This window comes from Saccopteryx bilineata, chromosome 2, assembly GCF_036850765.1.
Source record: "Saccopteryx bilineata isolate mSacBil1 chromosome 2, mSacBil1_pri_phased_curated, whole genome shotgun sequence".
NCBI classification, from domain to species: Eukaryota; Metazoa; Chordata; class Mammalia; order Chiroptera; family Emballonuridae; genus Saccopteryx; species Saccopteryx bilineata.
The window spans coordinates 172,039,922-172,065,661 of NC_089491.1; the positions used below are offsets into that span (position 1 = coordinate 172,039,922).

Genomic DNA, 25,740 nt, shown 5'->3' on the forward strand with positions numbered 1-25,740 from the left:
GCTAAGGGAAGGGGACTTAGGTAGGGGGGGACCTGCCCTGATTGGACTTCTGAAAGGGTTTATCTCAGATTGGATGTCCTTCTACTTGGTGGTCCCTATCCTTGGATGTCCCAAGGCGTTGCTATTGCTGAGAAGATGCCTGTTTGCATGGAAAAATGAACCAAGCCTCTGGAGAGGTAGTCAGGATGCTCAGGAGAAGGGATCCTAGGTGGGCAGAACTAGATGGGGGTGGGAGGGGTCATGAGGCTGAGAGTGCTGGGGGCTCTGGGATGAGCCTGGAGGTGAGGAGCCAGGGTAGCTGAGTAGACCCCAAAGTGGCAACAGGCAATTTTCCAAACGTGTGTGTGTGTGTGTGTGTGTGTGTGTGTGTGTGTGTGTTTTGAACCAGACACAATGGCCTGCTTTTCAGCCCTATGTATGACCTGCATGTGTGATCTATGTCAGATATTTTGGATAGAAAATAGATGTTAATTGGGGGCATGAAGAAGCAAGATTGAAGCCTCCACAAATACATGAGCAGGGCAGGGGACAAGTTCTACTTTGTGCCCTGTGGGGAAAAGGTCTCTGGACCAGGCTCTCTAGGGACCTGGATCCACAATGTATACAGGAGAGCGATTTCTGAGCTATATGGAAGCGCAGAAAGAACCTTACTGGGGGCGGGGGGGGGGGGTAGGCAGAGCAGGCGCCTGGGCAACCTTCACAGCTCCTGGCCAGGGACTCTGCAGCCATTCGGCCCCTTTCTGATCCTCCTCCTCAAGCCCCAAGTCTTATTCTTTCCTGCATGCCTCTCCCCTGGAAATCTCCGCCCCTGCCAGGAGAAACCCCCCTCCAGCCCCTCCACCCCCGCAGGCGGAGGCGCTGGAGGGGGCGCTGGCGGGGATCTGGAAGGTCTGGAAAACTAGCAGATTTTTTTCCTCGGGGAGACCCCCTTACTACCTCACTCCCTAGGTCCACTCAGGTTTCTCTGGCTGGGCTTAGGGAGAGAAGGCCTGAGCTGGGGAAAGGTTAGGCCTGGCTGCACTCTTCACCCGCCGAGTTTGAGGAGAGAAGAGTCAGGAACCAGACTGGGGCTGAGACTGTGAGAAAGAAGGAATTTTGTCCCTGCCACGTGAGGAGTCCCAGAGCAGGCGAGAGCTGTTTCCAGGCTTTTTCGAGGTGTCCTTGAATCGCTCAATCCCCGGGGAAGAGCTCAAATCCCGCGGTCTTCTTTTCCCCCTCTGCTCTCCGCCTCCGCCACGTTTCACAACTGTGGGCCTGGTGTTGGCAGGGGACTGCTCACAGGGCTCCCCCTCCTCACTTGGGGTGTGAGCAGGAATGACCTGGTGTCTTGGATAATGCTGCTTTCCTGGTCTTTGGGGGCTCGGGGTTCAGAAGACGGACCCCAGACTAACACAGTCAGGAAGAAAGGCCTGTGTGGGGCTGGAGACCAATCCGACTAACCCCGGCTTCCCTCCTCCCCCCAGCCCCTTCGAAATCCCATGCGGCCTTTTTTTGTGGGGTGAGTGTGTTGCTCCGCGTAGGGAGCCCAGAGAGGCCTCCCAGCCCCCCAACGCGATCACCAGAGTGGGAGACCTGGGCTGGTTCCTGGCTCTGGGAAAAGCGAGTGAAGGGGTTAAGGGCTTGCAGGCGGCCGGCAAATGCGGAGTGCTGGGCGCCTGCTCCAACTTTCACCCCGAGGCCGGCGTGCGAGCGAATTAACAGAAATCCTGATATAAAGTTTTAAAAATAAGATCAGTTTTATTAAATACTCGAGAACGGATCCAGAGGTCGGATTTATACAGGGGGGTAACACGAGGGGATTTTTAAATTTTTTTCTTCTCCTACTGGCTAAACAAATGTCATTCACTTTTTTCTCTCTTTTTGTAATTTTCCCTCTCTCTCTCTCTCTCTTTTTTCTTTTTAAGATGGAATTGGAACACGGACGGTGCTAAACATAAATATAAATACAGAGACCACAAATACAGCTAAAAATATTCACACAGAAACGGTCACAGTTTGTAATATGCCATAATGACCCCCAGGATTCTTTAAATACAATTTGCCTGGGCTGGGCATTTGCTGGGGCAGAGGGGCCGGGCAGGGGCTGCGGGGAGGCCCTGGGGGTTGCTGTGGGACCAAGACGTGCCCTCCTTGGGCCTCCCGCCCTCCCCCGCGGCCAGGCCGGGCCCTGAGGCCCCGAGCAGAGGCCCCAGGCCCGGAGCCGGCTCTACGCCCCCGGGGGGGGGCGGGGGGGCACCTCAGAGGTGGAAGGCCAAGTCCTCATTTGGAGGAAGAACAGTGAAGTCTGAAGCGAGGTTCAGGGACAGAGCCCCCAAGGTCTGGGGGGGGGGGGCTGCAGAAAAGCCGAGAACGAGCTAACTAGCGAGGGAGCAAGGAGGAGGAGGAGGCGGCGCCTGGTGAGAGTTTGTGCGGTGAGGGAGGGGTCCAGAGTTGACTTTCAGGTCCATATATGACTCTCTAATTTTGTCTTAGGAGTCAAAACACACCAATTGTGCCAGTGATAAATACAGAGTGTGTGGTAAGGAGGGAGTTGGGGAAGCGAGGGAAAAGGAGAGAGAAGGGTAGCAGGGATAGTCCAGGTCACTCTTTCTGCTTCTCCTCTTCTGTCTCTTCCCGCTTTTCCTCTTTTCCGCCCAGGCTGTCGGCCGCGGCCCCTCCGCCGCCCCCTGAGAGAGTGGACGTAAGATTAGATTCCTTTTTCCACTTCATCCGGCGGTTCTGGAACCAGATTTTGATCTGTCGCTCGGTCAGGCAGAGTGCATTGGCGATCTCGATGCGCCGGCGCCGCGTTAGGTAGCGGTTGAAGTGAAATTCTTTCTCCAGTTCCAGGGTCTGGTACCGCGAGTAGATCTGTCGACCGCGCCTCCGATCCGCTCCATAGCCGACCCCTAGAGATCCGGGCACAAAACACACTAAAAACAATCAGCAAAGCTTCCTCCGCAGACGGTTTAGCCTAGCGAAGTCCTGACCCTCCCAACTTGACCAAGCAGCTCAGGGTCCCCTCGGACTACAGCTTTCTCCCACTCGGCCTAGCCCGCCCCCACTAGAGGTACAACCAGGATCCCAACTTCATTCAGTTCCCCCAAAGGGTGGTAGGGATGTGTCCCAAAGAATTGGGGGGGGGGCTGGAGGGGGCAAGAGCCAGGCTGTAAATCTAAAAGCTGGTTTTTGAAAAATCCCAAACACTGGGGATGCGGGGCCCCGTCTTAACGGCTGGCCTCCCCCGCCTCCCCAAGCACCCTAGCTCCTTGAAAACTTCTCCCCCACTTTTCTTCCCCCTCCTCTCTCCCTCCCTTCTTCTCAGACTGACTCGACTTTGGGGGTTCCCCCACCCTCTGCCTCCTCCCCTCATCCTCTGCCCTGTTCCTGCCCCCTCAGCTCGCCGTGGAGCCCTCCAATCCGTCAGGGGCCGAGGGGGCCAGGCTCTTGCGAGCGAGCAGGAGGCGAGCAGAGGGGGCAAAAGAGGGGGCCCTGTCTCGGCGTCGGCGAGGAGACGAGCGTGATTGTTTTTATGGGGCCATAAAAAACTCTCTCCGCCCGTTCTTCTAGGGAAGCCGGTCATAAAGCCAGTTCAGTTTATTTAATTTATATCTCGGAGCTGTAAAACTCACCACTGTGCGAATTCATTCGCTGCATCCAGGGGTAAATCTGGATACTGGCTTTCTGGTCCTGGGGCGCAGTCCTGCCCTGCTCAGAACTAAAATCCTGAGCGATTGAGGTCTGTGTGTTATGTCCTAAGGTGTTTTGTCTGCAGTTTGAGAGCATGTCTTTCTCCTGGTAAAAGGAATTAGATCCATAGTCATACGGCCCCCGGCTGGAACTGAACACGACATTCTCCTGTGGCGAATAAAAAGGAGTCGAGTAGATCCGGTTCTGGGCAACAGCCGCTCCATAGGTCGAGAAATGCCTCACTGGATCATAGGCGGTGGAATTGAGGGCGACGTTGGGTAGGACGTCCTGGCCCCCGGCGAGGTGGCAGGATAAGGAAGGGTTAGTGAAGTAGGAATTCATCCCTTTGCCTTTACCTGGTCGGGCTATGATTTCTTTAATATTTATTTCTGTCTCCAGTTTGTACTCGGAACTAGATGGTTATAGGGACGGCTCCAATCCAGGACAGACAAAATGACAAAGTCAGCTGACCCCTTTCCAGCCAATCGCAAGCCAGATGTCAAGAAGGGGGAAAAAAATCGCTTCTGCTTCTGTTGATTCCCTAGTTGAGACTAAGTGTGTGCTTTGAAAGTAAGACTTGGATTTCTTTAAAAAAAAAAATTATATATATATATATATATGTTAGGAAATTGATTTGGAGGTGAACGAAGGGTGAATGTCCGTGAGCAGGGCCATGGGGCCCAGGAAAGGAGAGCTGCACTCCCAGGAAATCTCTCAGCCCCAGCTAACTTTGCTGTGCAGTGGCCAGAGCCAGGGCTGAAGACTCCCTGTATTTTCAGTCTGATTTCATTTTTTATCTCTGTCCCCTTTTTAAAATTACATCCTGATTTCTCCATGGGAGGAGCTCCCTCCCAACTCAGGGTGATCCTCAGAAACCCATGGGAAATCCTGGTTTGATACTTCATGAAGTGAGTCCTCACTACCAAACCAGTATACTTTCATATATATATATATATATATATATATATATATATATATATATACACACACACACACACACACACACACACACACACACATAAAATAAATATATATTAAATCAGGAGTAGGAAGAAATGGTTTGAATCATGGTGCTCAGAGGAAGGAGGGTGTGGCTGAGTCTTGGATGTAGGGAATGTGGGGAGCAAAGAGGTCTCAATGGGTAAGGGTGAGACTTCAGGGTAGAATGGCAAAGCTGAGGTGGGCAGAGGGGCCAGGCGTCTGCTTTCCTCTTCTTCCTAACTCCCTTCTGCCTCTTCCACAGGACCCCCTTTTGGGGGAAACTCTGGCAACATTTTTGCTTAAAAGGGAGAATATATAAACATACAATAGAAAAAAGAGAGAAAGAAGTAAAATGTGAGAGAGAGAGAGAGAAAAAAAAAGGAAAGGAAGAAGAAAGAACTCTGAGAGTCTTTCTAGACATCAACTCCTGTTTATGTTGGTGAGAATTTATGATTTGGAGCCAGCAAGGGCCGGTGGGATAATTCACATAAGATCCAGCTAGAACGAGAAGGCTGGTGGAGCTCTGATGGATACATAGCATCTTGCAGGCTCAAGCCCTTGCACATGTCAGAAGCCCCTTGCCCCCTCCAGACTCTGCCCTGCTAAGGGAGGTGCCCCTGGACCTGAGCTCTGGAGCTTGTATATTTCAGCAAAGTGCTTCTGAGGAGCTTGTACCCAAGGGCCAGCTACACCTGGTGGGGCCCAGCCTCTCAGCAGCCCCTACCCCCATTTCTTTCCGCCTTGAGGCTAAAAAAAAGGAAGAGGTTAGGGAAAGGCGGTGAGTCCGAGGCTTCTAAGAGAGCTGCAGTGGGCAAACTGAAGCAGCGGAAGGTGTGCAGATAGGGTTTTACTCCAGATTAATTCAAACTTAATTTGCTATTATGACATAGGCTGAACACGCTTTGAGTTGACAATGAAGGGCTGGTGGGGTAAGTGAAGGGAGAAATGAAAGCTCATATTTTCTCATAATTTTTTGGTGGGGGGAAGGACTGGCTATAACAAGGACCCGGATGTCGCCAGATTTTATGATCTGTTCCTTCTGTGTAACAAAGCGGAGTAATCAATGGGTAGCAATAAAGCCATAAACGGGACTACGGTGGAAAAAACTCGTTTATTCATCTTCTGTAATGTTAAGGTTTCCCTGGAGTGTTGCTAGGGGGGGAAAAAATAAAGTTTTGAACCCAAAAGCAGACGGTATGTAGGAGCTGATGGTGACAACATGTTAGCTAATACATGAAGCTCCTTACCGGGTTGAAGAGTCTCCCTGCCAGACAATTTGTGTTGGCTTTTAAAAATACAGGCTCAGTCCTTCAAAGAAGGAAATTTGTTGGTATTTGAAGGGTATGGGAAAGGCCCCTGTAACTACAAAGTCCCTCCTCTTGAACTATACTTTCTTCTTTCCAAGGAGATGAAGGTAAATGGGTAAAGGAGGGTTCTTAAATTAAGAAATTTTGAGATGAGTTGTCTCATTTGGGGGTGATATGGCAGGTACATAAACACAGACACCAGCATGAACTGCTTTCCGGTCTAGAATCCAGCTGTCCTCCAATTCATGGCATGCCTGGACAGAGGTTTCCAACAGCTGGCTGGGGCTCCAGGCCCCCTGGAGGGCAAAAGGGAGAGGGAGAAAGAACTAGGGGCGGGGAGACCCAGGGGGCTGAGCTAAGGAACAAGTCAGTGCACCCCTAGACACAAGTAGCCGCTCTCAGAGTTCCCCTGTCTAATTTCTACCCTAAGGGCAGTGGTGTAACATAGAACAGGCAAAAAAAAAAAAAAAAAAAAAAAAGTAATCCCCCTCTTTCAGTGAGAGAATGCTAGAGGGATAAATCATGTCAGTGATATTTCCTTCAAGATATTAAATTGTTGCGATGTACAACAAATTGAAGGATAGAAGATAGGATGTCTTAATGAGGTTTGGCTTTCAATGAGTGTTGATTTTCTATGTATTTTAAAATCTCTTTTATGGGTGGGTAGGGGAAGGAAGGACTTTTGAAGAAAGAAGGGGCTTTCTGGGGGAAATTCATGCTGCAGCTCCCCAGCAAGGACGCCTGGGTTTCCCTGAGACCCTCCTAAACCAAGTCTAGCAGGGAAAAGGGCCCAAAGTTGGGGAGAGTTTCCTTTAGGGTCTAAAGGCAGTGGGCGTAGGGGTGGGCAACCTGAGGAGCAGAATGTAAGTCTCAGGCCCGGAAAGTTAAGTGTTTTATTACGTCCCTAAACAGAGGGCAGAGACTGAAAGGTCTCGCAGATTTATAATGAACAGAAACCAGCTGCTGGGGCAAAAAGGCAGAAATGCTGGAAGGGGGAAAGAAGGGGAAGGAGAAACACAAATAATTTCTCCCAAGGCTTAAAGACTTTCAGCAAAATTTATTTCCAACACACTCTTCCCCCATCACTTTCCATTCCTGAGGAAAGAAGCTTTCTTCTTTCAGTTAGGTCTTTAATTATGTCGCTAAAATTTGCTGGAAGGTTTCGTTCCAAGGGGGGAGAGCAGGTCAGATAAACCGATCTCCCCTTCACTGGGTTAAATTTTTCTTTTCTCACTTCATGTTAATTTCTTTTTCTATTTTTCTTTCTTTCTTCTCTCTCTCTCTCTCTCTCTTTTTTGCAAAAAAATGACTGTTGATGGGGAGAAAACTAGGACTTGAGTTTTTCTAAATATATTTATATTTTCTTGTTAAATTTGTCTGAAAACAGTTACGGAAAGTCATCAACAGCAGCAAGAGCAGATGTTTTATTAAAATTGCAATTGAGTTCTGTAAATATGTACAGATCCTGGGAAGGGGAGGAGAACTCGTTCTTTGTTTCTATAAAATAGGCCTAGAGAGTCAGAAAACACCCCCTATCAGGCCCTCAGGTCTCTGAGTTGCTCTGCCCTTTCGGCCTCAGGAATCAGGCATTCCAAGGGGGTTTGGCGCGGGAGCAGATTTTTGCTCTGGGAGCTGTAATTAGTGGATTCAAAAACAGAATTCAAAAAACACAGAACAGGAATCAAGCAAGAAAGTTGCCGCTTACTGCTCCAGTATCCCCCCAATCCAAAACACATGCTTTTCATGAGCACTAATTATAGGAGAGGAACTTACTGCAGGCATGCCATAGGCCTGAGTGGGGAGCAATCACTGGCCTGGAGTCCCCAAGGCTAAGGGTTGTATTGGAGGCTGGGCACTTGAGGGTTTCCCAGGGCGAGACAAGCGCTCCTACTCTGGCTTTACCCCTCTCCAGGCCAGGGGCTAGGGCCTATGTACCTCTGAATGGAGGAGAGAATGGGTGGGACTGGGCTCTGGCCCAGAAAAGATTCATAAGGAGACCTCACCTTGCATGCCTCTGCCGTCCAGTCTGCTCTGGGAAATATATTAATTTCTTAGGGAAGGGTATCTGAAGTGAGAGGGATGAGATCTGAAATTTTCATTTGAGGGCATTCTTTTCCAGAGGTCCTGTTAAATTTGTGTTCTGCTGGTCTTCTCTCTCTCCCTAGACACCCCCAAACTCTGCTCAGATGTCTGTGACCCACCCAACCTCGCAGATACACACACTCCATTCCTGGCTGCCGGCACCACCAACTACAGCTCGGCGCCTCGCGAGGCTGCTCAGGGACACAGACACTGGAGCCAAAGGACTCAGTGCTCAGCCTGGGCGCTTGGCTGCCTGGAAGCCTCTGCAGCTGCCTGACCCACCCCACTAATTCTCGATTTCTGGAACCTGAGAGGAGCGGATGCCCCACTGGCCCTTTTTGTGCCACTGGGCAAGGGCTAAAATCCCTCTTGCAGAGAAAGCTGAATTTCAATGGTGTTCAGCTCACTTCACAATCGCACTGTTTGGTTAAGGCTTTGCTGTTCTAACGCGACTATTCAGTTGACCCGACTGGCTTATGATTAGGTTTTTTTTACTTAAAAATTAAAAGAATAAATCCTGTTCCAAATGCCTAGTGTTTTGTGCATGAGCTCCTTTGATCTCCACAGAATCCGGAGGAAAAGGATTGCAAAGAGTCTTAGTCCGCCAGAGAACCTGAATGCGGGGAACTGGGTCTGCCTGGGGACATCAAAGAGTAGCTCACTGGAGGAGCCCCCAGTTTCTCATAGGTGTGGTGGGAGAAGTTGTCTGGGCATATGCCTCCCCATATACACACTGCATTCCCCAACATGCTCCTTCTCCTTTCAGAGCTCAGGCATGGTGGCACTTGGAGAACAGTGAAATTTGACACATCCAACCCGGAAATGGATTCCATTTGGGGGTGCTGATATTATGGGAACAGGGCCTAAGATAGCCAGCTGAATAAAGTTGGGGGTATACAGGGAATAGGGGAGAAGGAAAAGGCCAGATGGGGCATGTCAAGTGCCTGAGAACTGCCTCAAACACCTCAGAGACCTGGGCTGGTGACTTTTCTTTTGAGCTAAGAGGTGTAGAGGCTGCCTGAGCTGCTTTTGTTTTATTTGCCATTAAACAGAGAAGAAACGTACAAGGAGGAGCTCTGCTAACTCACATCATATTTTCTCTCCTCCCTCTCTTTCCAGATTTCTGCCTGACCTTTCACTACTACCACTCCACTTAATGCTACCATCAGTAGACACTAACTCCCACACCGGTGTTTGTATAGCTTCTTAATTCACTTTTCTGGCTGAAGGTTAAAAAGTAAAATAGGTCCCAAGCATCTCTGTTCTGTCACACTTAGTCCTGAGCCGCTGTTGTTTCCCTCTGAAAGAAATTATTTCTGGATTTTGGGGCCTGGTCCCCAAGCCGCCTGCCCACCTCTATCCCAAGCAGCTAATTATCAGCTAAGGAGGTGGCATGCGGAGAGCCTTCAGGAATGGGGACAGAACTCAGACCCCGAGTGACAGTCCAGGGAGGCAAAGTAAGTGGTTCAGCTTGGTCCAGGAGGAAAAATGCAAATGCAAATTATTCAGAATATGCTTGGCCCCCAGAATTAGGCCAAAGGATCCCCAATATCCTGGTTTCTCTTATATCCCTCCACACTGAGCAAGCACTGCTTAGCCCAGTTTTGGAGCTTTATGAAAATTATAAAATTCAAGAACGGGGCACTTTTGACATCACAGTGTTATCATGAAGAAATTGTAAATGTCATAAAAGTTATATACAGCAGGAGTTGTGTGTGTAGATGCCCTGCTTCCCCTCACTTGTTTTTCCTTTCCCCCTTCTTCTCCTGGTCTAAGTTCTCCCACTAGAAAATAAAATGTTATAATGTTTTGGAACAATAAACCAACAATAAAACATAGTCCTTACTTCCCTATAAATAATTTTACCCTTTATTGTTTGCAGATCTGAAGGAATCATTTAATCTGTGCTGGTGAAAAGAGGGAGAGAGATGGGGAGAGGGGAATTAATTTCATAAACAAGATTATTTACTTCATTGATACCCTTTTAGATTTGATAGCCAGAAGCAAAATTAGAGACAAGCAGCAGCATCTCTGACTCTACACCTGGCAGGATAAGAAATTTATAGGATCTTTAGTGAAGGGGCAATTTAATTTTGTAGAATTTGCTTAAATTCACTGCTATTTTGGGGGGGGTGAGAAGAGAGGAGGGTGAGCGACATGCTCTATCTAGCTTTACGAATCTGCCAACATTACCTTGATTTAAAACCCAACAACCTGTGTCTCAGGGAAAACTGCAGAAAGGAGTGAGGGACAGGGGTGAGGGGGGCTCAACTTTCTCAATGACTGTGGCCCCTTTAACCAAGTAGTTGCCAGGGGGAAGGAAGAAAAGCTGGAGACAAGGGGAGGGCTGCTCAAAGTCTCTCCACCACCAGGACACCAGAGGTTTATGGTGTCCCCATAATTCCCCCAACCCTATAAACAGCTGCCTAATTTTGGGGCAATCTGCTTCCTCCCCTCAGACGGGGAGAGTGAGGGAGGAGAGGTAAGGGCTGAAGTGGGGTGCTGGAAAGGGGAGGGAGTTCAGGATAGCACTGCACTTTGTTCTCCTGGGTGAGTTTGCTGGTTTGGCGGGTTTCAGACGCAGGGTGGCAGCAGACAAAACAAGTAAACAATTCCTCACAGACACAATAAACAGGGGCGGCTGCAGCTCCGTAGCAGAGGCCGTGGGCCAGGGGAGGGGCACAATTTGGGGGTAACATCACCCCAGCACCCAAGGGTACCCGAGGCCTGAAGGCCCATGGCTGCCCTTGGTGCCAACAGAAAGAAGGTGGAAGGAAGCTGCATGCCTCGGCCCCCACAGCATGTCTGGACAGGAGAGTCTTGGGAGGAACCTGATCCCCTAGGAGTGGAGAAAAATGCTGCCAGCCCCTCTCCTATCCTTACTTTCTTTTATGGGTTTTTTTTTTACAGACATTTCTATATCCCCCTTTCCCAGTCTTTTTGTGGCCCCCGGAAGGGAGAAAGACTAGGAAAGGAAGCTGGTTTATCACCTGCCCCAGCCCACACTCCAGGCCCACAGGCGGCTAGACCCAGCTTCTCCTCTGGAACTGCCCCATCAGCATCCTCCCCAGCTTGGGTAGCAGACAGGATTAAAACAGATTCCCATTAGTAACCAGATCTGGGTATCTGGGGAATTTACAGAGCCCCTAAATCTGCCCCACAGACGACGCAGGCAAATCTTGGGCTTGGGAAACCGACAGCGTGATCAGAGCTAAAGGGTAAATGTTCACCACACCCCTACCCATTCTGGCACCTTCTCCACAGGCCTTTCCAAGTACCCAAGCTCACAGCCACCCCAGACCACTACCCAGAGGCCACCATATCAGCATCACTGCCCCAGAAAGACTTCAAGCATCAGGGCCCAATCCACTGCTTCAAGGCCCACATTACCCACAAAAGAGTTTCCCACAGAACTCACTTTCAACACAGCTGGGTTCCCCTGGTAAAACGGTCCCTGAGTTAGGGAAATTGGGGGGGGGGAGGTGTGGAGAGAAAACAGAAGGGATCAGTATTTCTCCAGCCCAGCTGCTTGGACAGCGGAGGAATTAAGGTCTGAGAAAGCCTTTATAGCATCCGTTGGTTATTGAAACCCGCATACTTCGATGACAGCATGCACATATTTTCAGCAGAGCACGCACAGAGAACCTTCTTGGCATGCCCAGTGCCTCCGTGAGCCCATGCACATGTAGCAAAGGCTAACAAAATTTTGCACGCACATAAAATGGTGTTTGAGCGAATATAGGCATGATAATATATAATTAACCAATGAGGAAATATAATTCTGTATATATTCATGCAAAAGTATGAGTCTGTACATTTGAACCTGTATATAATAAGTGTATAAACCTACCAAGCCTGGTTTTGGAATACAACAGCCAACCCAACAAGGCTGCCTTCTCCAACAAGGTCGCATTCTTCATGGGGATCACAACTGTCAAACCAGGGAGAGAAAGGGTTTTCCTAGCTAGGAACTGGTGCATGCAATACAACCCATGGCAGGGCTGACAAAGCCTGTAAGGGGCAGGTCTGGGTGCCCAAAAAGTGGGTTCATAGCTGAACACTGGGGGCCTGGGCTTCAGGGAGCATTGCCAGATGCTGACCCACAGATTCAGTGCCTCTGACTAGCCCTAGCCCCGGGTGTGCAGTCCTTGAGCCAGATTCTATTCTCAGCCACCCTGGCTATTATTAGATAATCACTGCAGTGCTCTCCAGCACTAAGGACCATGTCTACAGGGAATTTGGCCTGCAAGAAGTCTGAGAATTGCCACTAGTAGCCCCTCTTGTGCTTCTGTTTGTGTGCCGGAGGAGAGAAGGAGAGAAGAAAAAGAAAGAAAATCGAAAGTAAAGAGGGAAGAAGGGGGCCGGTATTTGGGGCCGGGTTTATCTCCTGGCCAGACTAGAAGACTGGAAAATCAGGGCCAGTCACTGCTGATATACTTTGTCTGCATCTTTCTGTCTCATGAAGAGTCTAGGGGTGAAGGGCTTAGAGGCCTATAGGACCCTAGCCAAAAAGAGACAGAAAATCAATTGATAAAAATATTATGCAAGGACATCTCAGGATGGTGCTGTTAACCCGTCAGCCACGAACCCTAACACCCTAAAATCTCACCAACAGCACATTCGGACACATCCCCCTGTACTGTTAGAGAAATACCTCCGCCTCACCCAGGCCCAACCCTTGGAAGGGAGGGGGCCCTCTAATATCCTAGGTGAATCCCCACTGGCCCGACTGGCCTCTCCAGAAACTGTTTTCCGGGGGGCGAACAAAGAAGACTTGTGCCCACCTCCCAACCCCCAGACAGTACGGCCATCTGCAGGGGCAGACAAAATATAGGCGAAAGAGAAATAGAGACCTCACCGGTCGGCGGTTCCCACATTACGCCAGGAGAAAGGCTCCCATTTTCAGGCCTCCGAGGCCCCTCCACTGGCCCACTGTACTCCCCTTGCCCTTTTTGGGTCCCACAGACTCCGAGTCTCGATGACTGCGGCCTGGCTCCCGGGCCGGCAGCCTCTGGGCCGCGCTGGAGCGGCGGGAGAGCGCGCGCGGCAGCCAGAGCATGCGGCGGGCTGGGCCCATTTGGGGAGAGCCAAGCGCTTTTCTCGATCGTAAACAAGGAACGCGAAATTAGCCCCTCGGCAGACGCCTCCGCAGACACACCAGTCCTATGGGGGGGGGGGGGGGAGAAGGGGGAGAGAAAATGCCATTTCTTCCCCCGGGAGAATACCTCAGAGGCCTTTATGTCGTCGGCAAAAGGGGAATTTTGGGGGGGCAGGAGAGGAAGGCAAGGGGATTGTGGGGGAGGGGAGGGGAGATTCACCGTCAACTCGAGCCCAAGGGGTTTTATTTGCACGCAGTCGAACTATATTTTTAAGAATTCGATAAAAACAGGTTCTCTCTACCCCCACCCCACCCCCAGGCGACGGGTCAGGGTTTAAACAGGAAATCGAGGAGCGATCCCCTCCCCCACTCGGGCTTGGAGGAGAAATCTAGTCGCGCCTTTAGGAGAGGATGGGAGGGGGCGGCTCCTGGCTCGGACCGAAGGTGAGTCTGGCCCCTAGACTCACAGCCCTCTCAAAGAATATGCGCCCCCTCTCCCAGTTCTGGGATGTTGTCCGCCAGGGTGTGTGAGCGTTTGCGTGTGCGTCGCCCTTTATAAACAGAAGCTCATACACACAGCGGTCGCCTCGGACCCAGGCCAGGGAGCAGGGCGGGGTCATATATCAAATTGCAACACATTCAGGGCCACGTACATTTGGAAGAAATTAAGCCACTGTGTTATGAAACCATATGTGTCGGGTTAAGACTATACAACACGCCATTAGCACCAATTATTAGGAAGAGCCCGGACGCCCAACACCCTCCGGGACGCCGCATTCTGACGTCCCTACCCCCAAGAGCCAGCCACGCCTCGAGTCCTCACGGCCTCCACTCGCCCGGAAGGCCCCGCTAGCTAGCGAGGCCTGGGCCTGTCCCCACCCAGCCTGGGGCCTCCCCAATTCCTACTTCCTGCCCAGACAGGGCTGACCCTAACCCAGCGCAGCCAGGATGAGGTGGGTGAAGCAGACCAGTGGGTATCCTGGGTGGGGTGCCCGCTTTGGGGGGTAAGGGACGCCGCGCTGGCGGAGAGAAGGCAGGCCCCTCTTCTCTGAGCACAAGATGAGCACCACATCCCCCACCCCCACCCATCTACCCGCAGTGCAGGTCACCTCCCATCTTTCCCAGACGCTCGAGTGAGGGCGGGAGCAGGGGGTGGGCAGACGCTCTCCCCTCCGCTGACGCGTACTAGCCACCAGCCTCCCCCCTAATTGCCAATTAACAGGCTCCGCCGCCTGCGGAGCCGCCTCTCTTCCTGCTCCGCGGCCCGGACTTGGGCCCGTACTGCGCATGTGTGAGCTCCAGCGGCCGCACTCTCGGGGAGGGAGGGGACTGCGGAGCAGGGAGTGGGCAATGGAAAGTTTGTTTAGGGGTCGGGGAGCTGACTTTGCTCGGGAGGCAAGGGTTACAACCTACAGGTTCTCTCTTCTGCCCTGGAGTTTGAGCTTTTGGGCCCCCTTCGTCCCAGTCCCATTAGCCAAGAGGCCGCAACTCTATGTAACAGGTTAGGTTACCGTGGGCATGAGGCAACCGGTCAGCGCACAAGACCCCTGGCCTTGAGCCCCACAGGCGCAGCTCTCTCCCCCCCCCCTCAACTTCCGCGCACGTTGACTTCAGGACAACACATTCCTCAATTACCATATTCCAATTTAACCCAATCTCTCTCCCCTCCACATTTCCTCCCCATAATTGCCACGCGCCCACCCTCTTGTCAGCCCCCTCTCCTCTCTAACCCAGACCAGCCGCTGCTGTCCTTATCTTGAAACCGCCACCCAGCTACGGACCATTAGTTACATATTTGAACCAATAAGGAAACACTTACCGGGCGCTGCTGTCACTCTCTCTCTCCCTCTCTCTCTGCCTCTCTCTCTCCCACTCTCTCTCTTTCTCGTCTTTCCTCATTCTGTGCCGCTGCCGAGCCTGTCTCAGCTCCACACACACATATATATACTTTATATAAATTAAAAAATAAAAAGAATAGTCCCAATAATCAAAAAGACAAATAAAATTAAGGAGAGTTGCAAGAAGAGGGTAGGAGGGAGAGCCTGCAGCTCCCTCTCTCAACTCCTGCTCCCGCATTCCTCCTGCCCCTTGGGGGGCTAGAGGGTCGGGAAGAGAGAGAGAGGTGCCCTCAACTCTCCTGCCTCTCCTCCTCCCCCCTCCCCAGGTGTCCCCAGCTTCTGGCAACTCCACCTGGGAGAAAAAAATTAAATGGGGGGGGGGAGAAAATAATTATTAATCAGATTAATAAAAAAAATACTGGTAATGAAGGGAGTGCCCAGCGCAGGTTTCCCTGGCAATGGTTAGGCTCTTACAGGGAGGACTGTTCTGCGGAGCGCTCCGAACGGACAAACCACAATAAAAAGTTCACGTTCATGGATGGAATCCACATGACTTCTTGTGGCCAATCCAACTTGTGAGTCGATCGTAAACTTTTATTACTCAGCTGTAAATTTTCTGCAAACAACCGGGAATGCGATGCATTTGTGTAGCGTGTGCAAATGGGCGCCGTGGTCGCCATGTTTACCCAATTCTCTCGGAGAGGGAGCATCCCCCGATTCCCACAGCACCCCACCCACCGCCCACTCCCTAAGGGCCAGACTGCTCCAGGCTAGCGAAAGGGCAAAGGGGGATGGAGACGAGGGAAGGAAGGAAAGAAGGAAGGAAGGAAAGAAGGAAGGAAGGAAGGAAGGAAGGAAGGAAGGAAGGAAGGAAGGAAGGAAGGAAGGATTCTGGCGCTGACTTGGCTGCCTCCCGTTGTCCTGCAGAATTTTAAATATTTTCCTTAATAAATGGGGCATTAAGGTTGGATCTGAGGGGACCGAAGCTTTGCAAAGGTTTGTGGCATTGGGACAGTGAGGGTTGGCAGGGTGAAGAGACTGAGAAGGAATGTGCTCCTTACCCCAGCTTTTTTCCTCCGGGTAAGTGAACAACATCCTTCCCAATGGGGAGTCCCGGCAGCCCCCCACTCCACCCCAGACAGGAATGGGAGGGGCAGGCCTCTGGAAGCCTCACAAGCTAGTCTGACCTGACCGTGGTCTGCAGAGCTGACAGGGCTTAGACTGGCCCTGGGCAGTCCTGCAGAGACAGTAGGAGGGGTAAGAATTGGGGGCAGCCTCTAAACCCCTAACACACCCTTCATCTCCAGATTCCTTTTTCAGAGAGAATGCCATTTCCCCCCAAGACTATCTTTATTGTCTAGTCTTCTCAATTCCAAGGTTGGGATGGCAGCTTATTCCCAATTGTTTTAGATTGTAAAGTAAAATGAAGGCCCAGAATCTTGGTTGCCACTTCTTTTTCCTTTAGGTGCAAGGCAGTTTGAAGCCTTTTCTGTCTTGTCAGGTGGCCCACACCTGCCCGTCTTTTTCAGAAAATTCCAGTGTTGAAGCAACCAAGACACACCTTGGAGTCATTGAAAAACAACAACAACAACAAAAAAAACCCACCTTATTTCTTCCTTAATTCCACCTTCTGTGCTAAATTCTGAGCACCTGAGGCACCCTCCACCCTTCTCCAGACCCCCAGATTTGGCGATGAGTCCAGTGTGGGGGAGCCCAGAATGAAGTCCCCATAAAGACTATTTGCTAACCAGTCACTGCCCAGCCACTGTTCCCAGCTAGAGATTTGAAGGCCCAAAGCTTTTTTCTTGGTCACTAATGGAGCTGGCAGGGCGACATCCTCGGCTGGGTGCTCTACCCCACCCAACAGGGGTCCCTCATCTCCTCCCCAAACTTCCTCCACATAAGCGAAACAGTTCCCTTAGCCGGATGCAGGGACCTCGTTTCTTTTACAAACCTACCCATAAATTTTATAACAGGTAGTTAAAAATTACGACAAGGAAGCGCTGGCCCAGCTTTTCACAATGGGCCGCAGGGAGAATGGGACAGCACTGCGGGCAGCTCAGCGGAAATTTTACTTCTTGTCTGTGGCACAACCTGTCCGGAGTTCTCTCTAATTGGGGCAGGGTAACGTTCTCCAGCCGCCTTCCAGTCCCTGGGGCATCTCATTTGCCCAACCCACTCTCTCCTCCCGGTGTCCACCAAGGGGCCTTTTAGGACACTCACTATCACCTTCACCCCACCCTCTGGATTCCCTGTAGGCCCACACGTCTCCTGGCTTCTGCAATGAAGTGGGGAAGAGAGTGGAAATGCCGAGATTTTTTTAAATCTAGAGAAACGAATTTGCCCCCCAACTTAATAGCTGCAGTATGCTGTCTCTACTGTTGAGATTAGAATAATAAATTCAAGGCAAAATAAGGGAGATGCTTCAACTCAGCATTTTGAAAGATACTATTTTTCACAAATCACAAATAGCTTTCGGAAGCCACTTTGATGGCTAATAAAAAAGTTAAGAATGGAAGAGAGTCCTATATGCTGCAGCCGAATGGTCCCCATTCGGGTAATAGGACGGCGGGAGCGTTTGAGAGGACACGTTTCTAAAGGGAGTGCATCCCGCTCGTAATTAAGTTCCTCCATAAAACGGGTTTTACCTCCTTTTCTCTCCAAACGAGAAAACGGAGGAGGTGGGCAGAAGGGGTGGGGGAGTGGGTGCTGCAAGAGAGGCGACTAAAGCTCTCTAGGTCTGGCCCACATTTCAAGAGATGCCCGGCACCAGATGCACTCCGCCCTCCGACGATGGGCTTGGGGCCACGGGCATTGCTGAGCAGGGCCAGGGATGAATGGGACATTTGGTGTGGGGAAAATTCGGCGAGGTTCTTTGGAGCCACTTAACGTAGCCAACTGGGCTGCTGGGGCAGCGATTTTTATTAATTACATTAATAATTCCATATTTAAAAATGAACCGGCCCTCCACCGGACCTCGGAGTCTGGAGCGGACGCGCGTGGGAAGGTCCAAGGTTGGAGGGAAATGTTCTCTTTTAGGGCCTTGCCGGTGGGTAGCCGGTGTTTCTCCGCAGCAAACAGAGTTACCTGGCTGGCTCCGCGGCACTCCGCAGGGACTCCAGGTTCCGAAATATTTTCCCCAGAGCATCTCAAAGCTGTTTCTGGCTGCCCCCAGCCTGTGCTTCCAATCGGCACCTTCTCTCAGATGGCAGTAGCCCCCTATCCATGATGCCCGACCCAATCCTAATTTCAGGACCACTCTGCATGGGAGCCAGGACCCAGAAACTGGTAAAATTACACAAAACAAGAGTTTGCCTGGGCCCAAGTCTGGGAAAATCATTGACTGAGAGCGAGCGAGAGTAAGACATATCTGGCCTCAAAAATATTTCAGTCTTCGGGGATCTGTTTTTTTAGACCAGAAGATCTCCTCTCCTCCCCTTTTCTCCTCTCCTGACTGAGCCATATGACTTGTATCTCTGGAATTTGGTATTTGACCAGAATCTTTCTGGCAGAAACAGATTTCTCTAGGACCTTCCAGGGAGCAGTGAGAGACCCCTTGGCCCCCTGAGTCTCTTAGTCTTCCACCCTTTATTTTAGGGAATGAAGAGTCCAGTGAAGACTCTCCTTACCCTGCTGTGGCTGAGGTGGGAGGGCTATCCACTTAGCAAGCCAGTCCCTTCTCCCCAGGCCGATGACCCCACTGTGAGTGCAGGGCACACTGCCCATTTGCCAAGGTGAATCTGAAGTGGGCTTGAAACAAGAAGAAGAGAGGCTGGAGTTGGTGCATGCAGGTTAGGTGACAGTGATGGTTCTGTGCTGGCTGAATTTGAAGTTCAGAATGTGGATCCACACTGCTTGAGGTAGCAGCTCAATCATCTTCCCCTTCTCTCCTTTCCCTCAAGCTTAAACTTCCTCCTTCCAGAACCTTAGGCATCATTACAGTCTGGCCCTCCAAGTTGCCTTGAGCCTCATCTTTTCCCCGTCGTGTTCAGTGTTCTAGTGCTGGGTGCTGGCTGCCCAGGGTATGTGGAGATCAGAACGAACCCCATTGCCTCAGCCCCAGCCCCAGCCCCAGCCTCAGGCCCTGAAAGAAAAAGGCCTAGCTGTGTGAAGGGCATGGGGACGGATTCTTTGTCTGGCCTAGCCCAGGGCTGAGGAGGAGGAAGGTGGGTAAGTGGGGAGGTGCTTTCTCCCCATTGGTATTCTGGCATCCAGAAACCCATTTTGGGGTCAAGGTTCTCCCGAGAGCGCAGTGCTCTTCTTCTTCTCTTCACCTCCCTCTTTCACCTGCCCTCCAAGCTCAGCTTGCCCTCTCAACTCCACGTGACTTCCCCCCACACACCCCCTTCAAAGTCAGGTCAGTGGAGAAGACCTTTATCCAGAGTGTTGGGAAGGAACGATAAGGAGGGCAAGAAAAAAAAGTCACTCCAACTTCAAATATTTTCTCCCCCATTTTTTTATTGACTCACGTATACAATACAAAGTACTTGGACCAGGAACAGGGCTGCCGGGACACAAAATCTACATTCATAGCTGGACATAAAGACAAATGACCAAAAGTTATTATAGATATATTTTAAACTTTTTTTTCTTTCAAGCACATTGCATAAACAGAGAATTCAAGACAGAGTAACTATACATTCAGTGCAATTTAGTTCTACTCTACTGGGGTTAGAAGCACAATAAAAGCATAAAAGCGCACAGGACCGGCGAGCTAGGCAGTCTCAGTTGTTGGGTTTTCTTAGTGAAATAAGCAGCAACAAACGACAACAAAACCGCATTACAAATACTCTCAAAACAGGAATTCTTTCTATAGGTAGTGATAAAATATTTTGGAGTTTTTTTTATTTTAAGTTTTTTCTCTTTTTTTTTTTCTCCCATATTAGGATTCCTTAAATTTTCTCTTTTCTCCTTTTTTAAGGTTATTGCAGGTTCCCTTTAGGTAGTATGTTAAAGATTTATCAGTATTATTATCATTATTATTATTTTCATGATTATGGTGATTTCCGAACACTAACACTAATGGAGCTCAGAGAAAGCTGGGCCCAATAACAGAAATCAGATAGTGAAGGGGAGGGAGGCATGGGCCCTAGTGACCATGGGATGGCTAGGTAGGGTTTTAGCGCAACTGCAGGCTCCTATCCACCCCCTGGAAAGGGGGGAGAGCAGAGACCGACATCTCCTCCAGGTTTCTATCAGGTTCCTAGAGAAAGTCAAAGTGTCTTTCTAAGGGGGGAAGCCCCAGAAAGGGAGAAGGGATATTTTCTTGCTAGCCTTTTAAAATTTTTTCTTTCAACATTTTTCTTTTCCTCTCTTCCTTCATTTTTTCTTTCCTTTGAAAAAAAGTAAATATAATACACTAATCCTAGCATAAGAACAAAGTCATGAGTCTTTTTCATTTTGAGGGGGGCTCCCTCTAAAATAAATACTAAAGAAGCAGGGAGGTGAGAGTGTGGCAAGAAGGGTCCGAGAGAGGGGGGCAAAGAGGCCAGGTCTCAGACCTTAAAATCCAGGCTGTTCTCTGAAGGGTGGGGGTAAGGACAAGTGTGTGTGTCAGGGCAACAACTGAGACAGAGACTCCGAACTTTTCGCTGTGTCTCAGTCTCCCCCCCCCCCAGCCCCCTCGAACAAATAAAGATCAGGGGAAGTCCAAAGGTAATAAAACCAGAACTGCAAGTATCTGACAGGTAGTTAGAGTTGTGAGTGTCATTCTATTCTCTATAAAAGCAAATGACAGTCGTAAACTTCTCAATTTATCCGCTACCATAAAACAAAACTTCAAGGGAGTTGCTAAAGGGGTGGGGGGATCTCTTTTTTGCTTAGTCCTTGTTTTCTTCCTTTTCCTCCTCTTCTTTCTCCTCTTCCTCATTTCCTTCCTCTTCCACCTTCTCCTCATCTCGGGCTCCAGGCAGTTTATCCTTGTTGTTCTCCTTTTTCCACTTCATCCTTCGGTTTTGGAACCAGATCTTCACTTGTCTCTCAGTCAGTCCCAGGGCGTGAGAGACTTCAATCCGGCGCTTTCGTGTCAAATAAGGATTAAAGAGAAACTCCTTTTCTAGTTCCAAGGTCTGATATCGGCTGTAAGTTTGCCTTCCGCTGCGCCGCCCCGGAGCTGGACAGAACAGAACCCCAGTCTCGTTATGTTTGTGTGGGGGCTCAGCTTTCCCCTGTCACTCTTTCTCCCCTAAAGTCCCCACTCTGATCTCTCAGTTCCCCCTCCCTCCTGCAGAAAAGGCAAGAGCGAAAAGCAGACAAGGGCAGGAAAGTTTGGGGGCTTGTTTTGGTTTGCTTCACCTTGGGAGGTAGGCTGAGGTGGGGCAGGACCGAGGGTCTGTCTGGAAGCTGGGGGATGGCAGGGGCCAGGGGAGCACTGCAGAGTACTTCTGGGCCTTGCAGTCCCAGGAAACTGGCCCTTGCAGCTTTGTTTACAAATGCAGAGTGGCATTTGGTGTGCAGGGCTGGGGACAGTCTGTTTCCAAAAGAAAGGGAAAAGGTCTGGGGTAAAGAAGAAGGGCTTTCCTCACTGCCCCTCACTGAATCTCTCTGCCTAATGCTTTGCCAAGAAGAAAAATAATTGATCTCCTGGAATGTATCGCTGCTTGGCCTGATTGCTAACTGGAGACCAGCAAATAAATCACGGACCATCCCTGCTGGAACTTGTCGCTTTCTGGTTTCCCCCTTTACTTCGAAATTGGGCCATGAGAGGCCACCCTTTGAGAGGCTCATGCCCTGAGCCATTCGTAAGGTTTTGGGGAGACCCCACTAGCCTTTGATTGGGGGTAGCTTGACTAGGATCCCCAGGACCTCAGAGTCCTCTACTCTGCATGGCCCCTCTCTTTTAGAGCACTCTTTTTTTTTTTTTTCCTCTTTAGCTTCTCTTCTCTTCAATTGAGAAAAGTGCAGCAGAGTTGGGGTAGTGGCCCTAAGGCTCGTTCACTGAGAGAAGGCAGAGGGTACTCCCAGAGAACCAGAACACCTGTTCTCGGGGTCTCACTACCCTCTGACTCAGCTAAGGAAGGGAAACAGGAGTCTCCCCTTACCCCAGGACAGCCACTGCCCTGGACTAAGGCTCTGTGCCTGTGAAGACACTGGTTTGCTCCAAAGCCTGAGAACATTAGGGTCCTCAGGCCCCTTCCCAGCCACCTCCCCAACTTTTGTCTTAGGGATGGTAAAAGGGAGAGACAGACAGACAGATAGGTGGAGAAAACAATTTTTAACCCATTACACCCAGACACCACTTTTCTCCCCACCTTAACCCAGTCTCCAAAATATCCCAAGCAAGCCCCGTGCCTCACCCCCATTGAACCTCCCAACCTTGAGAAACCCACTCAGGCACGTAGGTGGGGCCGGGAAGACCCCAAAGCCAAGAGGGAAAGCTAGGGCAGACAAAAAGGAAGCAAGGGAGGGGGGAGACCCCGGAGAGCGGGAGACCAAGGGGGAAAGAGAAAAGGCTTCTCACCGTGGGGTCTCATCCATGGAAACATGAGGCTGGGAGACGAGTTTTGATTTAAGTGGCCTTGTCCTTCGCTACTGTTAGTGTTGGCGGAGGATTTACAGTCGGGATATTGCACCACGCTCGCCTCTTGCTGAGCCCCATAAAGGGACTGTCTGGGGAGCGCCTCGTAGCCATAGAATTTGGAGGCGTCTCCGTGGCAGCTCAGCGAGCACGGGTTCTGCTGGTAGCCCGAGTTGGAGATGCCCGAGGTGCCGTGGTGGAAGAAGTCTTGGACGTGGTGCGAGGCGTGCTGGAAACCGGGCGCCGAGCCGCCGGGCCCGTACACCAGCGCATGGCTTCTGCCCACGCTCTGGGGGAACCGGCAGTCGTAATAGGCCGGTTCCAGGGACTCGCCGCCTTTGTATTTGGAGAACAGGGGGTTGACGAAGTAGGAGCTCATGCTGGGCACATGAAAACCCGCCGCCCCCTCCCCTTTGGCTCGCGACTCCCCCGCCCGGTACCCCCGAAACTCCCCTCCCCCCGGGAGCGAACCCCCGGCCGGCTGGCTCCCCGGGGCTGGGCCGGGCTGGGCGGGTGGGGGGCGCCGGGTGCCGGCCGGCCGGCTCACGCAGCTCCCGGGCTGGGCGGGCGGCGGCGGCGGCAGCGGGCGCGGCGGCGGCGGCTCTCTTCACTGTCGGTAGGTAGAGCTCGCGCTCCCTCACTTAGCTCTTTCCTTTAACAGCCCAGGCGAATTCCTCAGACTCCCGGCGGTGGCGGCGCTTACACGCGATTCGCGTTCATCAATCCACGACATGAAGACAGGCGAGAGAGAGAGAGAGAGAGAGAGAGAGAGAGAGAGAGAGGAAGAGATGGTGGGGGGGGGGTTGAGGGGTTCAGGGCTGGGGGGACCTGAAGGGAGGGGAGGAAGGGGGAGGGATGGGGGGGGTGGTGGTGGTGGTGGTGGTGTGTGTGTGTGTGTGTGGTGAGCCAGCCCCAGCTAATGGCTGGGGCCAATTTTTCCAAGGTGCATTCAGATCTGAAGGTGCCTCCCCCACCCCTTCTCTTTTCCTTCTTCTCAGAGATAGTTACCTGGGCCAGCAGGTCACATCAGGTTACCTCAACAGGTATAAGATCCCCAGGGGGTTGAATACCAGCAAGGGAAAGCAAGTCCCCTAACCCAAAGGATGAAATTCCAGGGGGTTCTCAAGTCTGGAGACTTTGAAGAGGAACAAGCACATCCCATCCCCCAAATACTCTGAGCATCAGAACTCTCCACGTCGCTTGCTCCTCCCCAGGGTGGGAAGCTACCATGTCTTCCCTAGGTCCTTAAGGCTCTCTGACCTGCCTGTTGTGGGTAGAGAAGAGGGCCAGAGGTGGGAACCCTGCATTTGCATATACCCAGTCCAGGTTGCACTGCCCCTTTAGGCTCCGGCTCCTGCCTGAGGCATGTAGCCCAAGCGATGGCCAGAAGCTTGGCTGAAGGCTCTGGGAGCAAAGCTGCTGTGGGGACAGAGAAGGAGAGGGCAGCTGGTGGTTCCCTGGCTTCTGGCTGGACTGATTCAGGATGTTTCTTCTTAGGAGACAACTTGTATCAGTGTTGGAGGAGACTGGAGCAGGCCTCTTACCTGCCCCCCACCTATCCTAAATCCAAGGAAACGCCAGCTCACCCTGGACAGCCCCCTGGTTTCACCCAAACCCCCATTTTCCCAAGCAGGTTGCCCAGGCCAGGATGTGGATGAAAACTGCCATCAGATACTCTTTAAATATTTACCCATACTTTCTCTGGGAGGGGTTCCCTCTCCCCCAAGACAGGGTAAATTTAGATTAATTCTAACAATTAAAATAATCTTAGTCCATCAGCACCCTTCTCTGGCCATATGTGTATACAGTTGTGTGGACTGAGCACAGACAGAGAAAAGGGAGAAAGTGAGAGAGCTGTAGATATGTGTGCTGTGTGCATACAAATGAAGAAGAGGAATAAAAATAAATTTTCTGAAGCTTTCCCTATACAGTGTGTGAGGTTGTTACACACAGGGCAACATTGAGGCACACTCAGGACATACACATACTGTATGTGCTACCTTCCACCCTGAAGAAAACACATGCATGTTCACCAAACAATCATACATGTCTTGAAACACTCTTTTCACTTCACAGACACAGTGCACACCCAGGCACATAGAGAAATCATACCTAACAAACATACATACATCTTTAGCTCTCTGCATCGTGAAAAATTTGCTACCTATTTTTTTTTTCACATCTAGGGTTTCAGGGTTGGGTGAAGGAGGCAGTTAGAAAACCAGATCTTTATTTTCCCCACCCAGAGCCCAGCTCTAGAAATGGAGGAAGGAATGGAAGTTCAGGGGAGGATGATGAGAGAATGAGCCCCCCCCCCATTCCTCTAATATCTAAATAATTACTGGGGAAATGGCTGCCCTCAGCCAAATTCCCAAAGGAGATGCACTGATGCCCCAGCAAGAGACACTTCCACTATTCCCTGAATTCAGAGGAACCCACCCCTATTTGAGTTAGAGACTGTCCAGACTCTGTGAAACCCAGAACATGGACCCTAGAGCAGCAGGAGGAGAGGGTCAGAGGAAGACTGTGCCAGGGCTGTAGGTCTCTTTAGGGTCCAGGATAGTAAGGGCACGACAGGGGTCTCATCTATCACCAGAGCACACGCTCCAGCCTTGGTCCCAGCCCTGCCTTCTCTGAGCCTGCTCTGCAGTACCGAGCTGAACGAGATGAATTCTGGGTTCCCAGCTTTTGGGTCGCTGGGGACTGTCATAAATACTTTCTCTTCCCTTCTCTTCCCTGCATGGGGAAGGCTCGGCAGGCCAGATCCGCTCGGGGCCTGCGCCTTATCTTTTAGAGGGGTGGGGGGAATACCTCGGCAGTTTATGGTCCAGTGAAATCCCTGCCACACAGCTATTCTTCCGGGCCTTTGTGTCTTGGAATGCGACTGTCCCGAGTGTGCCTCCACCAGCGCCGGCTCCGAGCTCTCACCAGTCCTGAAACCCCTGGCTGGACTCGGTTTCCCCTTTGGGGGGGTCCCTGCTTTCCTTTTTTTCTTTTTCTCTCCTTCCTTCCTTCCTTCCTTCCTTCCTTCCTTCCTTCCTTCCTTCCTTCCTTCCATTTGATTGTTTTTTCTTTTATACATAACTGGTCGATTTTGCTTTTGGAGCCTGGAAATAAAGAACCGCAAGCAGCCTCCCTTGCTGGGGAGTCTCTGTTCCTCGCCTCAAGGCCTGCACCGCCCTCCTAGGCACTACGGATTTATGTTCGTTTGTCCGGGTCATTCTGCCTTTTTGTGTTAATTACGCACTG

The 25,740-nt window shown here is 51.0% G+C and overlaps 3 protein-coding genes across 9 annotated transcripts in view; all 3 read right to left on the minus strand.

Moving 5' to 3' along the window:
• The window catches only part of HOXC4 (homeobox C4), a 60,186-nt gene that overhangs the window by 22,828 nt on the left and 11,618 nt on the right, over positions 1-25,740 (minus strand). Inside the window, exon 1 of one of the 4 annotated variants that reach the window (XM_066258541.1) lies at positions 14,957-15,041. The exons of 1 other annotated variant lie outside the window; for it this stretch is intronic. The gene's annotated coding sequence lies outside the window, so the exon portion shown is untranslated. Of the gene's footprint in view, positions 1-12,892; positions 13,022-14,956; positions 15,042-25,740 lie in introns of those variants that run through there. 2 more of the 4 variants (XM_066258540.1, XM_066258539.1) reach the window with 2 other exon arrangements.
• Positions 1,720-25,740, minus strand: part of HOXC6 (homeobox C6) — a 35,671-nt gene continuing 11,650 nt past the window's right edge. Inside the window, exons 1-3 of one of the 4 annotated variants that reach the window (XM_066258547.1) lie at positions 14,957-15,072; positions 3,612-3,957; positions 1,720-2,888 (exon numbers count right to left, since the gene is read on the minus strand). In XM_066258547.1, the coding sequence (XP_066114644.1) occupies positions 2,581-2,888; positions 3,612-3,765 (462 nt within the window). In that variant the 5' untranslated portion in view covers positions 3,766-3,957; positions 14,957-15,072 and the 3' untranslated portion in view covers positions 1,720-2,580. Of the gene's footprint in view, positions 2,889-3,611; positions 4,037-12,897; positions 13,009-14,956; positions 15,073-25,740 lie in introns of those variants that run through there. The other 3 variants (XM_066258546.1, XM_066258548.1, XM_066258545.1) reach the window with 3 other exon arrangements.
• Positions 19,430-22,916, minus strand: HOXC8 (homeobox C8). The gene is made up of 2 exons (XM_066258544.1): positions 22,435-22,916; positions 19,430-21,087 (listed from the first exon to the last, which is right to left on the minus strand). Exons 1-2 carry the CDS (start codon positions 22,868-22,870, stop codon positions 20,795-20,797), a joined length of 729 nt encoding a protein of 242 aa, XP_066114641.1. The 5' UTR covers positions 22,871-22,916; the 3' UTR covers positions 19,430-20,794.

What these genes read in the sequence shown, in the direction of transcription:
- HOXC8 (XM_066258544.1), bottom strand. Translation starts at nt 22,870, where the DNA reads ATGAGCTCCTACTTCGTCAACCCCCTGTTCTCCAAATACAAAGGCGGC. An exon ending in TCCATGGATGAGACCCCACG is followed by an intron (nt 21,088 to 22,434) that starts GTGAGAAGCCTT and finishes TGTTCTGTCCAG; the next exon opens with CTCCGGGGCGGCGCAGCGGA.